General features: G+C 34.8%; 1 protein-coding gene across 9 annotated transcripts in view; it reads right to left on the minus strand.

The window, feature by feature from the left end:
* The window catches only part of RPS6KA3 (ribosomal protein S6 kinase A3), a 113,890-nt gene that overhangs the window by 84,233 nt on the left and 13,890 nt on the right, over positions 1-15,767 (minus strand). For 4 of the 9 annotated variants that reach the window (XM_034649862.1, XM_034649861.1, XM_034649863.1 and 1 more), the window contains one exon: positions 825-881. In XM_034649862.1, coding sequence (XP_034505753.1) covers positions 825-881 — 57 coding nt within the window. Of the gene's footprint in view, positions 1-824; positions 882-1,836; positions 1,858-6,515; positions 6,617-6,867; positions 6,925-7,527; positions 7,622-15,767 lie in introns of those variants that run through there. The other 5 variants (XM_034649869.1, XM_034649866.1, XM_034649867.1 and 2 more) reach the window with 5 other exon arrangements.

Consider the following 15,767-nt stretch of genomic DNA (forward strand, 5'->3'; position numbering starts at 1 on the left):
GTGTCTATTATGTACCAGTCACTGGTCTAGGTGCTGGAGACTTAGAAGTGAATAAAAAAACAACATGAGGAAATGGTGAACGTTCATCTTCTACGTTAAATACTTCTATGAAATATCACCTTTATATTTTTGTCTCTAATAAATCTATGGTTAGTTTGATTTTTTTTTAAAGATTTTGTTTATTTATTTGACAGAGAGACAGCCAGCAAGAGAGGGAACACAAGCAGGGGGAGTGGGAGAGGAAGAAGCAGGCTCACAGCGGAGGAGCCTGATGCGGGGCTCGATCCCATAACGCCGGGATCACGCCCTGAGCTGAAGGCAGACGCTTAACCGCCGTGCCACCCAGGCGCCCCTGATTTTTTTTTTTTTAATAAGCTTTAAGGGGGCACCTGGGTGGCTCAGTTGGTTAAGCATCTGCCCTTGGCTCAGGTCATGATCCCAGGGTCCTGTGATCAAGCCCCTAATGGGGCTCACTGCTCAGCAGGGAGTCTGCTTGTCCCTATCCCTCCCCTTCTCCCTGCTCATGCTCTCTCTCAAATAAATAATAAAATCTTAAAAAAAAAAGCTTTAAGGTACTAATGAAACACTTTCAACAACATAAAGCAATTTGTTTTGTCATTCTCTTTAAACCAGTCCTTTAATTAAACAGTTTTTAAAAATGGCACTAGTATGTTTAAGACTATGTTTTGGTAAAATTAATGTGAAAGCATCAGCAAGTTTCTAATAACATAAGATCATTACTTTGCTCAGTTTAAAAATAAGACTCCTTAAATTTTATGGTATCTGATTTATCTATATTCCTTATGTTACAATATTTTACTTACAGTTTGTGGATTAATCTCCTCCTCTCCCATAGGTTCATCCATAATTTGCTGTCCATTCTGTGAAAAGCACAGCAAGTAGAAAGTTACCAAACACAGATCTCACATCAGTTAAAGTTAAATGAAGGCAGACAAAACAAAATCATATTGGAATATTTTCACCCCTATAGGGTTCTAATGCAGTACCAAACCACCATGTAAGTATGTAGTTGCCAATATGCAACAGGTTGTGCTTTAAAAGTTAACTATAAAAACATTTTCCATGGAAGTGATATAATAAATGATGATTACCTTTCCAGGTGAGCCCTTGAGGTTATTTTAATAGTTAAATGCATTACAAATGGTGTTATTTAAACCTCACTGAATTATCATTTACAATGCTTTCTTTGGCAAAACACATTCTAAATTCCAACTTCATTGATTAATCAGGGCAACTGATTATTTTGGGGGAAAAGTAAGCTAGATCTCCGTATCAAAATTGATTCCAGATGCATAAAATATTTAAATGTCAAAAATAAAATTATATAAGTATTAGAAGAAACTATAGGTAAATAATACTTATGGGGTAAGGAGGGTGGAAATCATAAAGGAAAAAATGACATTTGAATCAATAAAAGTTTAAAATGTCATCTGTCATACACAAAAAAGATAAAAGACAAATTGATTACAAAGAAAGCAACATATGACAAAGGATTGGTATCCTCAATACATAAAGAAATTTGTTTTACAAACCTGTAAGAACAAATGATGAACCTCAACAGAAATGAGCAATAAGGGAAAAAAGAGTTCAGCCTTAGTACTAATCAAATAAATGCATTTAACCGAAAGATACCTTTGCCTTTCAAACTGGTAATGACTAACAGAAAAAATAACATCGAGCACTAATATGAGTATGGGGAAAAGAGCACTCAGAGTATATTTCTGGAGAAAGTATAAATCAGCACAACCTTTCAGGAAGGTAATCTAAGTCTGTATTAAAACAAGTGTGCAAAGATGTACATACAAGAATGCTCACCATAACTTTTTCCAAAAAGAACTCCAAATTGGAAACCTAAATTCTTAACAATAGAGAACTAGTTAAATATATGATGGTACATCCATATAATGGAATACTATACAGTCATTAAAAATGATAATAAAGATGTAAATTTGTTGACATGGAAAGACAGTCACATGTAATAAGTGAAAAAGCAGTTTACAAAAAATATGAATTGTAATGATCCCATTTTAAATAAATATATACATATTTCAATGTATATATTTGTATGGGAAAAACTCTGGAAGGATATACACCAAAATGTTAACAGTGGCTATTTCTGGGTGGTAGAATTTTAGACAATTTAAAATATGTTTGTTTTTGCATATTTGAATTTTCTAATGTGTCTACAATGAGTATGTATTATTTGTGTAATTAATAACAAAACCAAACCAAACCAGAAGTCAGGAACACAGGGTCTTCTCTGGTAACTTCAATGGAAAAAGGAATAAATGCCCTGACCACTTGTCAATTCAACAAATGTAGAAGGATCTAAAGTAACCATCTTTGGAGCATCATCAATTAGGAAATAAAAGGCAGCCCACCCATTACCCTACATCCCACATGAGGCAGTTGCTCTGAATTTGCTCTGAATCTACTCTCCAAATCCCTATTCATCCATACATTCATCCACCCATTGCATTTCATTCATGCTATGTTCTAGGCGCCAAGATGTAGATGAATGGTTAATAAAACATGGCCCCCAACCTAGCGATCCATCCTAGAGAATCTCACAGGTCTACTGACTTGTAAAGAGAGTGCCTTTCATTTTCAAACACTCAAGAGAGTATGTGCCTAGATCAGGGAATGCCTATACACTACTACAAAGCACAGAAATGTGCTAAAATGGAGAAAATGGGAGGAAGGTATAAAATCTTTATTATCCTAAGACACTTTTAGAGGCTACAGTATTGCTCACTTCTATGATAAGGACTCAAATACTCCAGGAGACATCTTTCTCCCAAAAGCCACAACCATTTATTCAACTGAATACTGAACATTTTTATCCAAACATCACAGACAAAACCTTAAACTAGCTCTTAAGAACACTAGTTTTGGAGTCAGACACTTAGACTCAAATTTCTGCTCTTAAACTAATCATGAAGCCTTGGACAAGTTATTTAAACTAAGCTGTAGTTTCTTCGTATGGGAAGTAGAGATTAAAAAGTCTCATCTTCAGAGAGTTGTTGTAAAGACTAAGTGAGAAAAGTGATAAAAACTCTAAGCACAGTGAATGACACTTAGTAAACAATCAATGGTAGCCATTTTAATTACATCCAAAATTCAGTTGGCCCTTTTATGGCTCACCAATCTGCTACTTCTCCTATATTTGCTATCTTAGTGAATGGTAACATCATTCGCCTAGTAGCACAAACTAGATTTTCTCATTAATTATAAGCAGAGTTCTCTTCCTATAACACAGATCTGCTGAATGGCTCCCAATTATTTGACTTTTAGAACCCTTGATCTAACTGAGCTACAATTACACTTTCCATGGGAATATAATTTGAGAACCATCTGCTCCTTGCAATTTTCAATGTAATACAAAGCAAGAGTCATGACTTAGAACTTACTTTTAAGGCCAACTGGTATAGTAGAAACAGCACTAAACTTGAAATGGTAGACCACAGATAGAGTCCTAGGTCTGCCTTCTAAGCTTTATTATTTTGGGCAGTTCAGACTGTCTCCTAGCCTATTACCTTATTTGTTCAAAATGAGGCTATTTGCCCTGTCTACCCAAAGGGTTAGACTCAAAACTAAGATAACTTAAAAGAAACTACTATATAAACCATAAAGGGCTGTACCAATGCAAATTACTATTATTAAGATAAGGTAGCTTCATGAGGATAAAATAATACTCCATGAAGTCCTTTTAATCTTGGAATCAAAACGTTTAAGATTGGTAAGGGATCCTGAAAGCCTTTTGTTCCAAATAAACGTCATATGCTTCAATTCTTTCTTTGCCATTCTCAACTAGATTTGAACACTATCAGGACAAGAATGTACTACCTCACCAGATAAAACTCTTCATTATATAGTAATTTTCCTCAGCTACAAATACCCTTTAATAGGATTACTAATATATGATGACTAACTTGCCTGTACTCTATCTGCAAAATAACAGGAAGTAAATCTACACCTATGACTGTAAACCATCCTGAGTCTGTTCTTTACTAGGCAACTCAAAGTTCCTTTAAACATTCCTTTCAGATAGATGAGGCCATCTTCTTCTCTGAGCATGCACCCAATTCATCTTAAAGGGGAGTATACAGAACTGCATTCAATCAACATTCCAATCTTGATACGACCAATGCAGAATAAAGAGCACATCACCTCCCTTGTCCTAGATAATAAACTTTTACTAATGCAGTTCACATACGCATTATTTTTGAAATGCCCAAAACACACTGCTGAGTCATACTAAGTTTTCTGTTGATTAAATCCTTGTCCTCTTTATACTGCAACTAAGCCTTGTATAATTGTTGGTACAGTTAGTCTCATGAATAAAGCCTTAAATTTTAAGGTTTTGATACATCTTTTCCTAGTTCTGATCCCCTATGGGATTGCTACAGCCTCTACAAAAAGGATTCTGAATCTGCTACTCAGCCTCTTCACTACTTTCATCTTCATGTAATCCATAAATCTTACATTTCTTTCCTAAGCAACTCACCCAGCCAATTAACAGCAATCTGAAAAAAAAATTAAGTGAAACATGATCTAAAAAGGTAGTTTATGCTCTACTTTTTGCAAAAATGTCTACTTCCTTTCTGAGTTTAGGAAAGATTGAAAATCTTGAACAATTTAATTTTAAGGAAGGAAATATAAAAGCCAACATTATCCTACATATTGGTGAAGCTTTAAAAAAATCTATTGTAAAAAGCACTTTTACTTCAACGAACCTTTTGTATCATTTCATCAAAACAAGGATTCAAATATTACCTATTAGAAATGAGCATAATTACTCATGTAGCTAGTAAGTTTCCTTTTTGAAAAATGACCCTTGGCTTCACTAGAGATTAGGTTACATGGGCCATCAGTCTGACTTGATATTGCAATTTCTATAGTTCCAAAAGTTCAAGGAATAGTATCTAATAAATAAGAAAAATTATTTAATTTTAAGAAACAGATAGAAAAAACATGTGGTATGCATCTCACTAGTACCAGGTTTAAACCCCAGCTCTGTCACTTACTGCTATAGTTACCTGGCCTTGGGTAAGTTACTTAACATTTTGAGCCTCAGTTTCTTCATCTGTAAGATGCAGATAATATCTACCTCACAGGGATGTTGTACTTAAATGTATCCACCAAGGGACAGTAGATGCCCAGTAAATGCTACTTCCTGTCCCCTCTCTTTTGCCTGAATTGTGTAATATATACATTTCTACAGTTAACTTCTAAAGACATAATGTAATGAAGAAGTACAGGAGAGTGCTGAGATACTTGTTTTGCTACTTAATACAGCCAATTTCCCACCAAGTAGGGTGAAGAGATCATTCATACGTGTAGTATATTTTTATACAATGTGGCCAAAGAATGAGTACAGACAAAAAAGAATAGTTTAAAAGTGAGGCAAATGTATTTATCCTCTCTCATCCCACCATTATGCCTTCCAGCCAAAAAACTGCAGAGCTTGGCAGATTGTACATATGCAAATATTATGTGAAATACTGGAAAAGGTTAGGAAATGCTAATCATGCTTTACTCTGTTAGTGTGAAATGTGTAAAAGTCAAAAATAAGAATAACATACAATTGGGTCTCATCAGAACAGATCGGACAAAGGAGACTGTTAGCTTGCATTACAGCAGGAATTGTTTTCAAAATAACTTCTAAGGTTGTGGTATGAAATTATCACTTAAGATCATCTTTCTGGTTTAAAAAGGATGAACAATTTAAACCAGTGATTCTGAGCCAAGGTTTCAGGACTTCTAGAGTATTCCCAAGTATTTTAAGGAAAATTCTCAAATGTCAAAAATAAGAATATTTTACTAAATAAAAATTTCATTTTAAGCAACTTTATTAAACAGATTGTTTTGTTGTAATAGTATGTTACAACAATGCACATTTCCAGGTTGCTGTCTGATACCTTTTAAGAAAATATAAAATACGTTTAAAAAAATGCTTTGAGTCCAGCAGGAGATCATCATGTACAAGTATACTAGAACTAAAAAAATCATCTGTGATTGACGATATGCTACCTTGAGATTACTAGGAAATATCATCTACTGACATCCATCTATGTAGAAATGAAATATACATATGAACACTGGGAGAAAAGAATTCCTCACAGAGAATAAGAGCCTGAAAAAATAGGAAGGGAAGAGAAAAAGAAAGGGTGCAGAGACCTGGTGTACTAATTTGGAGACCGGGTTGTAGGAATGAGCAAGGACCATATTTTTTTTTTTTTAACTACCCTCAAGTTCCCACAAGTATATTTGCCTTCCAAACTCCCTGAAATCAGCAGTGGTTCTCCTGCCCAAAGCATATGCAATAGGAGTCTCATGAAGGTGCTGAGGATGAGGCATGAGAAACCTCTCTTGAATTTCAGTTCAGATACCATCAAATTGTTCAGAATCCAAAGAATCTTCTATGCAATCACATTGAAACAATAAGAAACAAGCATTTTATATTCTTAATAAGGAATGTATATAATCCTTACCAATACGACAGGATTAAGAATCAGCTCCTCATTTATCCTAAGGAAATATCAGAGATGTGCATAAAGACTTATGTACAGTGATATTCATCATACTCATTATACTGAAAAATAGAAAACAATCTAAATGACCAACAGGGGACTGGTTAAATAAATCATAACACATCTACTCATATGTAGGAATACTATGCAATGGCTAAAATAAGGGCCTCAAAAAAATTAATGATGCAAAAATATGCTTGTAATATATTAAATTAAAAAGGATACAAAACTAAATAGCATGACCCCAATTTTGCACCCCCCCAACCTGTGTGTATGTAACTGGCAAAACATAGAAAATCTTATCTGTAGTTACCTGGGTCATAGGATTTTCTTCTTGTACTGTATTTTCAAAATTGTATGCATTTATCACCTATTATTTTTATAATGAGGAAAAAATGCAATCAATATAATTGGAAAAATCCATTATTTCTAGTTAAGTTCCCCTTATGGGTTGCTTTGCTATTCCTTAAGCAACTGAAGACCTGCTGGTACTCAAGACTGTTCTATTTTCTAGACTAGGGTAGAAATGACCTCTGGTTCTATGTTTTTAAGTTTTAGAGGACCCTTTCAGAAGCTTTTTTTTCCTGTATGGTCCTGTGGTTGTGGCCTCAGAAAATAGATACATTTTAGGCCTGAATCCACCTTATGTTTTTTGGAGTGTACCCCTAAGGGGAATTCTGCTTATGAAACAGGAGTATGTTGAGGTAAGAATAAAGAAATGAAAACACAGTAGCCAAAATTAAATCTGCATTGTGAATAGCAAATATTAGAATCGACATTGCAGAAAACGGAATCCATGCCACAGAGGACAAACTTGAATAAATGAAAAAAAATGAAAGAAAAGATTAAAAAACTATGGAGGACGGACATAGAAATAATCTATGAATAACAGATGTTCCTAAAGAAAAAAAAACAGAGCATTTTAATCAATCAAAAGTATAAGAAAACTTTCCAGTTCTGAAAAAAAAAATACCTGAGACTGGAGACTGAGAAGGTTCAACAGAGATCATCAACACCAAGACATGTCCTGGCAAATGTTTTTAAATTTCAAGGATAAAGATATAATCCTACAAGCATACAAGCAGAAAAAAATAGGTTATTTTCAAAGGAACTAAAATCAGAATGACCTCAGATTTTTCCTCTGTAACAATAAAATGCCAGAAGACAATGAAGTAATGACTTACAGAGAGTTGAAAGGGAAAAGTTATGATCTAAGAATTGTATACCTTGTCCTAGTTTTTCATGTACAAAGGTCACAGGAAATTATTCTTAGATCAGCAAAGTCTTATAAAATTTCACCATCCTGGTAGTATCTTTTTTCATAAATTTTTCAAAGGTATGTCCTAGACCATTGAAAGAGAATCAAAATAAGAAGAATACTGAGGTAGGGAAGAACTGGTGAAGTATACTGACATCAACTTAGTTTATCTAGAAACAAACGAATAAAATAATTAACCCCACTAAAGGAAAAAGGGTCAATAATGAAAAGTAAATAGTTGATATAAATATATAAACAATATAAAACTTAGAAAGTTAAAGGTAAGATTTGTAATCTCAGGCTAAATTAATGGAGACTCAAATAAAAGAGATAGTGGAAGAAGGGAGAAAAAGATTCTCAATTCTCTTTCCTAAAAGGATTACTTAAAAACCACTGTTTTTAGTAGTTGGCTAATAAATATAAATTTTGGAATGTTTTGAGAAACCATATGATAACCAAAAATTCTATTTATTGCAGTCCAAATCACTAGAAAAGATATTAACTGGCAAAGATTGTAAAAATTACTTTACGAAAGCATCACATTCAATCCTAAGAACATGAGGTAGGTATAATCACCCCTATTTTACAGATGAGGAAACCAAGGCTCAGAAAAGTTACTGAATGGCAAGAGCAGGACTCAAACCCAGGTCTTTCCAGCTCTATAATTCTTTCTTCAATATTTCATAACTCCCTCAAACAAAAACAATCCATATGTCAGAAGAAAAAAAAACACAAGGAAAGAATAAAAAACTTAAGATGACAAATCATTTCAAAAGAAATAATGTAAGAAATGTAAAGTTAAAGTGTCTAATTTAAACAAAGTGTCTTACTGGAATTTGGTGCTATTACAGAATTATTGACATTTTTATGAGGGATGATGTTATAGTGGTTATGTGTTTTTAAAAGTCTTCATCTTTTAAGAAATATAAATGAAATATTTACATCTGAATATATGCATCTAGGATTAGTTTCAAAATAATCCACTGGAGTCAGGGAGGGGAAGACAGAATGTGTGTGTGGGGGCATGAGGAGAGTGGAGATAAAACAAGACTGGCCATGAGCTGACAATCTTTGAGGCTGGGTTATGGGAATATGGTAATTCATCATACTATTCTCTCTATATTATTCTCTCTTACTATGGTAGTTCATTATACTAATCTCTCTATACTATTCTATACTTGTTTGAAATACTTGATAATAAAAACTTTAAGAGTCACAGGTTATATTTTTTAAAAGGTTAAAAAGTCCATACAATTATTTACTGCTTTAAAGAGAAACTCAAACGAAACAGGTAAGACTAGAAAAGCATGAAGAAAAAGAAAGAGTTTGTAATACAAAGGCCAAAAATAAAATGTGAGGCAAAAACCTAAAGCCAATTAAAAAGGTCATCTGATTTGGACTTAAAATGTAATTAGTACTTAATACATATAGTGATAATAATTGCTATCATTACTGAGCAATTACTGCACACCAGGCAAGTGTTAAGTACTATAGATCACCTTTGATGCTTCTAACAACTCTGTGAGGCATTATCACTAACTTACAAATGAGGAAATTAAGCCAAGATGGCTATGTCAATCTTTTTAAGCACTATATCCTCAGCCCTTAACAAAATGCCTGGCACGAAGTAGGTGCTCAATAAATATCTGTCAAATAAATAAAAGTCTAATATTGTGCCTAAGGCTAATAAACAGGGCCTAAATTCAAACCCAAGTCTGAATCTAAATGCCCTACTCTTAATCACATTTAAATCTTTTAATAATGGTATTTCTTAGTAAGAGTAAAAATGTTTATTTTCCTTCTGTGTATGTTTCACTATTTTTCAGATCTTCTACAATTAACATGTTTTTTTTTGAACAATTCATTAAAAACATTTAATCACAGACTAACCACAAAACACAAAAGATGTTTTGGGGACTACAACATGAAATGAACAAACACAAAATAGGAGGGGAAACTTCAGCACACCAGTATCAGCTAGCATAATAAACAAAATAAGGACAAAGCATGTGAAGTAGTTTATTTTATTTTAGATTAGGTAGATGTTGAATTTTATAATGTAAAAAGAATATGGGTTCTTCTCAAGTATCTATGAAAAATTATAAAGAGTATGTCTAGACCATAAAGTAAATCCAAAAGTCTTCAAAACAGGAATTGTACAGATCATATTTTCTGATTATGATAAAGAAAGTGAATAAAGAAATAAAGCACTCACTCAGAAATTAATATTCTTGTAAAAAACTACTGGCTCAAGGAAATAGTAACCACAGCCATCACTTATGCAATGTTTATTTTGTTCAAAATATAGTGTTAGCCATGCTACATATATTCTCTCATTTAATCCCAATCAATCATTAATAAACCATGAAGTGTGTTATTATGTATAGCAGAGAAGAAAAAAACTGAGTTAATAACTTGTCCAAGATCACAGAGCTATTAGGTTTGCAGATAAAATAACCAAACCCAAGTCTGAATCCAAAGCTCATACTCCTACACAGAAATGCTGTTAGAATTCATGTTTAGACATCTACCGTTGCTCATTTTTCTCAATAAAATTTTGTAATCAAAAGTAGAGAAAGCTAGAGTCCTCCATTAACACATGTTCTCATGTTCTGAAAGTGTCCATTTGTTAAATACACCATTCTAAGAGGGTAATGGTTCACTTTTGTAACATACTGTTGTTCAGACATAATATTTCAAATTGCATAATCTCCTAAAAGCAATCCCTTTGAATATATTCACACTCTCATTAGGGCATTTAAAGAAGGAAGAAACCGTAAAATTAGATAAACACAGTAGGGAATATAAGGTAAACATGATTTGCTAGTAAATTTATTTCTAAAAAGCAGTGTGACTGTGGAAAAGTCACTATTTTCTGGTACTTATCTGCAATCCATAAGAGTTTGATAGAACCTTGGCCAGCATGGAATTGAAAGTTTGCCACAGGACTGTGGGCAAGTCCTTAAGCCTCTCTTGAGTTGTGGTTTCTTCATGCATAAAATATGTGGTTATCTAAGAGCTCTTCCAGCTTGAGAATGTTATAATCTTGTGACTTTAATCCTTAAACTTTAAGGATTAAAGTTATTAAAGATTTTCTAGGGTTCTCACACCTGAGGAAATTACTGATTCTTTAAAGCTGTTTTTATGTTATTTCTTTCTTTCTTTTCTTTTCTAGGAGAGAGAGAGAGAGTGTGTGTGTGTATGTGTGTATGCGCGCACGCGTGTGCACAAGGGGACACACAAAGGGAGGGAGGGATAGAATCTTAAGTGGGCTCCATGCCCCAGGGCAGAGCCCAAGGATGCAGGACTCTATCTCACAACCCTGAAGATTATCATCTGAGCAGAAATCAAGAGTTGGACACTTAACTGACTGAGCTACCCAGGTGCCCCTTTATGTTATTTCTAAGTATAATTCCTTCTTTTCCATCTGCATCCAAAATACAGTTTTATCTACAGTCTTCAGCAGTGCCTTTGCACCCAAGTGTAAACAAGGACAACGTCAAAGAACGACTGTATAAGTGTTGTCACCTGAAAGAGAAGTCCTAAGAAAATAAAACATTGTTTTTCTGTGAAGAGTAAGGATCCTAAAGCAATTTTATAATTTCCACAATCCAATTTTACTATTCTTTTAAGATTTTAAGTAACGTCTACATCCAACATGGAGCTCAAACTTACAGCCCTGAGATCAAGAGTCCCACGCTCCACTGACTAAGCCAGCTAGGTGCCCCCAATTTTACTATTCTTATTTCACCAGTGCTGAAAACTAAGTGTCAACTTGTTTTTTTAAGCTCCTCTATCTACTCCCAAGCCTTTTCCTGACTTCCTAATACCGTCAAGTCCCACCTCTTAGTACTCTAATGGAGTTGGGAATATTTTCCAAACCTGTCTGATGATCAGAATCACCTAAGATTCCTGGTAATGATACATTACCTGGCCTTATCCGAAACTGAATTAGAAGTTCCAGAACCCCATGGTATTATTTCATTTTTAAAACAGGTACTTTAGATGATTCCTGTGATCAGACAAGTCTGGGAAATCACAGTGTATAAAAAAGATGGTGGGCTTTGGAATCCGATGTATTAAGCTTCAAAACCTGACTTTGCCCTTTATTATAGGTGTGACTTTGAGCAAGTTACTTAACATGAGCCTCAGTTTTCTAATCCACAAGATTTGGATACTAGTTATGTCGGAGGTTGTGGTAAAGCTCATTGTGTCTTGGGTGTTTAGTGTTAGCTTCTCTTTCCTCCTGCTCACCTTGCCAGAGGAAATGACAAATACAAATATTTGAGGGGATTCTGATGAGTCTCTTATCCTAATGGGTCCGCTTCCATTTTGAGGGCTAAAAATTTGAGTACTAGATAACTCTTTAATGCATTACTTGGGTTGGCTAATTTAAGAGTCTCAGGAACAAGTCTAATGATTTCTTCTGGTTTCCAGAGGCTTACTGAAGCCCTCCTACCTAAAAGAGATACACCATGATGATGGGCTTCAATGCCCAAGCTTTTGTCATGTGACTGTGGCAAAATGACCTGAATCTCTGTTTCCTCATTGGTAAAACAAGTGGTGCTTGAATGTTTGCTGAACTGAACCCAATATATGTTACTGATAATGTAATGGTTAACAATCACTTAAAGTTGTATAGTCTTTTAAACACCTTATGAACAAAAAGACAGCAATAATAGCCTACAAGTAGTAAAATGAGACAGAATGGGAGAGTTCTTTATATATTCTAGATACAAGCCCTGTCTCAGATACAAGTCTGCAAATATTTTTACCCAATCTGTAACTTGCCTTTTCATTGCCTTAACAGGGTTCTTTTCATTGAGCAAATGTTTTGAATTTTGATAAAGTCTAATTTTTTTCCTTTTATGGATGTTTTTGGTGTCTGGTCTAAGAATTCTTCATTTAGCCCAAAGTCCTGAAAAGTTTCTTCTAGGTCTAAATTCTGAAAGTTTTATATTTTACATTTAAATCCATGATATTTTTTTTTCTTTTTTGTGTCTTTTTATCAGAGTTTTTTTCTATTTTTTATTTTAAATCCAGTATAATTAACATATGGTGTTATATCAGTTTCAGGCGTACAATATAGTGATTCAACAATTCTATACATTACTCATCAAGGTAAGTATACTCTCAATTCCCCCATGATACATTTTGAATTATTTTTTTCTATAAGGTGTGATGTTGAGGCACACTGTTTTACCCATGCATGTGTAATTGCTCCAAGCACCACTGTTGAAAAGGCCATCTATCCTTTTTCCATTAAATTGCTTTTCTACGTTTGATAAAAATCAACTGGCTGTACTTGCATGGGTCTATGTCTGCATTCTATATTGAACTCACGACTGAGATCAAGACCTGAGCTGAGATCAAGACTCAGACACCCAACCTGACTGAGCCACGTGTTTATCCTTTTACCAATACCACAGAATTTTGATTACTGAAGTGTTAATTTTGATTACTGAAGCTTAAAATTGGGTGGATCCTTCCACTTAGGTTGAATAGCAGTGGTAAGAATGGACACCCTTGTCCTGTTCCTGATGTTAAGGGGGAAGCAGTCTTTCACCATTAAGTATGATGTTATCTGTGGGAGTTTCTGTGTAAATATTCTTTATCAAACAGAGAAACTTCCCTTTTATTCTTAGTATGGAGTTTTTATTATGAATGTTTAACTCAGTTTAATGCATTTTCTGCACTATTAACATGATGTGATTTTTCTTCTTTTTTAATACGGTGGTCTATACTGAACGATTTTTCAATACTGCACCAGTCTTACATCCTTGGAATAAAATCCATTTGATCACAATGTATAGTTCTTTTCATATGTTGCTTGATTTCTTTTGCTAATATTTTGTTGAGGGTTCTACGTTTATGTTTTTGGGCGATACTGGTCTATAGCTTTGTTTTCTGTACTCTCTTTAGGTCTTGGTTTCAGGGTAATACTGGCCTCATGAAATGAGTTATGAAGTGTTTCCTCTTTTTCTATTTTCTGGAAAAGATTGTATAATTCATATTACTCCTTTGTTCTCCAGATCCCTCTTCTAAAATTTCCTTTCTGCTTGAAGAACTACCTATAGTAATTCTTTCAGGGTTGGCTATAGACAAATTCTCTTACCTTTCCTTCATCTGAGACTGTTTTGAGTGCACCTTCATTCCTGAAGGTATTTTCACTGGGTACAGAATTCTGGGTTGACAGTTTTCTTTCAGCATGTGAAAAATGGTGCCATTTCCTTCTAGCCTTCCTGGTTTCTAATGTGGCATCTGCTGTCATTTGAATCATCATTCCCTTATATGTAATAGTTCATTTCTCTTTAGCTGCTTTCAAGATTCTTTGCTTTTAGTTTGATTACAAATTTTTAAAAATTGTGATAAAATACAAACATAAAATTTACCATCTTAAACACTTTTTTTGTGTACAGTTCAGTGTGTTAAATATATTTACACTGTTGTGCAACCAATCTCCAAAACATTTTCATCTTCCAAAACTGAAACTCCATACCCATTAAACAAGTTCTCATTCCCAAACGTTTGATTTTGATGTGTCTGGGCATGGATTACTTTGGGTTTATCTTGTTTGCGGTTCAGTCAGTTTCATGAATCTGTACACTTTGTCTTTTGCCAAACTGGGCAAGTTTAGGCCATTATTTCTTCAGGCACCCTTTTTCTCCACTTTCTGAGACTAGGGTGACATGGATGTTAAATCTCTTGTTAATGTTTCCCAGGCTCCTAGGGCTCTCTTTTTATTTTTTATTTTTTGTCAGTTCATTTGTTTCCTCTGTTGTTCAAATTAGGTAATTTCTGTTGCTCGATCTTCAAAATTACTCTTTCCTGTTATCCCCACTCTTCTATTAAGCCCATGTATTACGTTTATTTCAGTTACTATATCTTTCAGTTCTAAAGTTTCCATATTCTGCTTTGTATCTTTTCTTTTCTGAGACAAATGTTTTTCATTTGTTTCAAATGTGCTTGTGATTGCTCATGGGAGCACTTTTATGATGGCTACTCTAAAATCCTTGTCAGATAATTCTAACATCTGAAGCATCTTGGTGTTGGTATCTGTTGACTTTTTCCTCATTCATGTTGTCATTTTCTTGGTTCCTAGTAATCTTCAATTGTATAATGGACATTTTTGGAAAGAAGGCTCTGGATCTTATTTAATCATTTTTTAGCAGGGAGTGTACTAGGTGAGATGTAGTATAAGGTCAGGGTGAATGTGAATGTTCAGCTTCATGCTGGGCCCCACTGACACCACCCTGGTGAAAGTGGAGCAATGACTCTTGCTTTTTTTGAACAGGAGTGGGATGGAAGTTCAGCTCCACTCTTGGTACCAGTGAAAGTGGGGCGCCAATCTGCATCATCGCATTGCCTCTGAGTAGGGGTACAAGTTCATCTCCCTGATGGATCATACTGCCAATAGGGAGACAGAAAGCAGAGGGCTGATTTGCACTGTTTTGTTGCCATAAGGTAGAGTGGAAAGCTCAGCTTCCTTAAGGGCCCAACCTATAGGGGAGGGAAGAAGGGAAGTGGAGTACCAACCAGCCCTGCCATCCACCATTTTGTTCTGCCTTGTAGATGCCAGATACGGGGCAGGGAGGCTCAGCAGCCCACTGGGCCCCAAACACATCAGGAAAGAAGGGAAGCAGAATTGACTAGTCCACCTCCAACCATCTTATTCTGCCTTGTTGATCTTGAGTGAAAGTGTAAGCTCAGCTCCAGACACAGGACAGGGGGAGGCTTAGTGGGGACTACCCCAGCCTCATACCACCTTTTTAAATCTCACTGCTTCAAGACTGAGATGGAGGCTCAACTGGTTCCTGGACCCCACTGACATCACCTTAAATGAGAGCATCACCTCCTTCTGCAGGTGGTGGCATGTGGGGGGGGGGGGGGGGGGGTGGAAAAAAAAAAAAAAAAAAAAAAAAAAAAAAAAAAAAAAAAAAAAAAAAAAAAAAAAA

Source organism: Ailuropoda melanoleuca, chromosome X (assembly GCF_002007445.2).
Source record: "Ailuropoda melanoleuca isolate Jingjing chromosome X, ASM200744v2, whole genome shotgun sequence".
NCBI classification, from domain to species: Eukaryota; Metazoa; Chordata; class Mammalia; order Carnivora; family Ursidae; genus Ailuropoda; species Ailuropoda melanoleuca.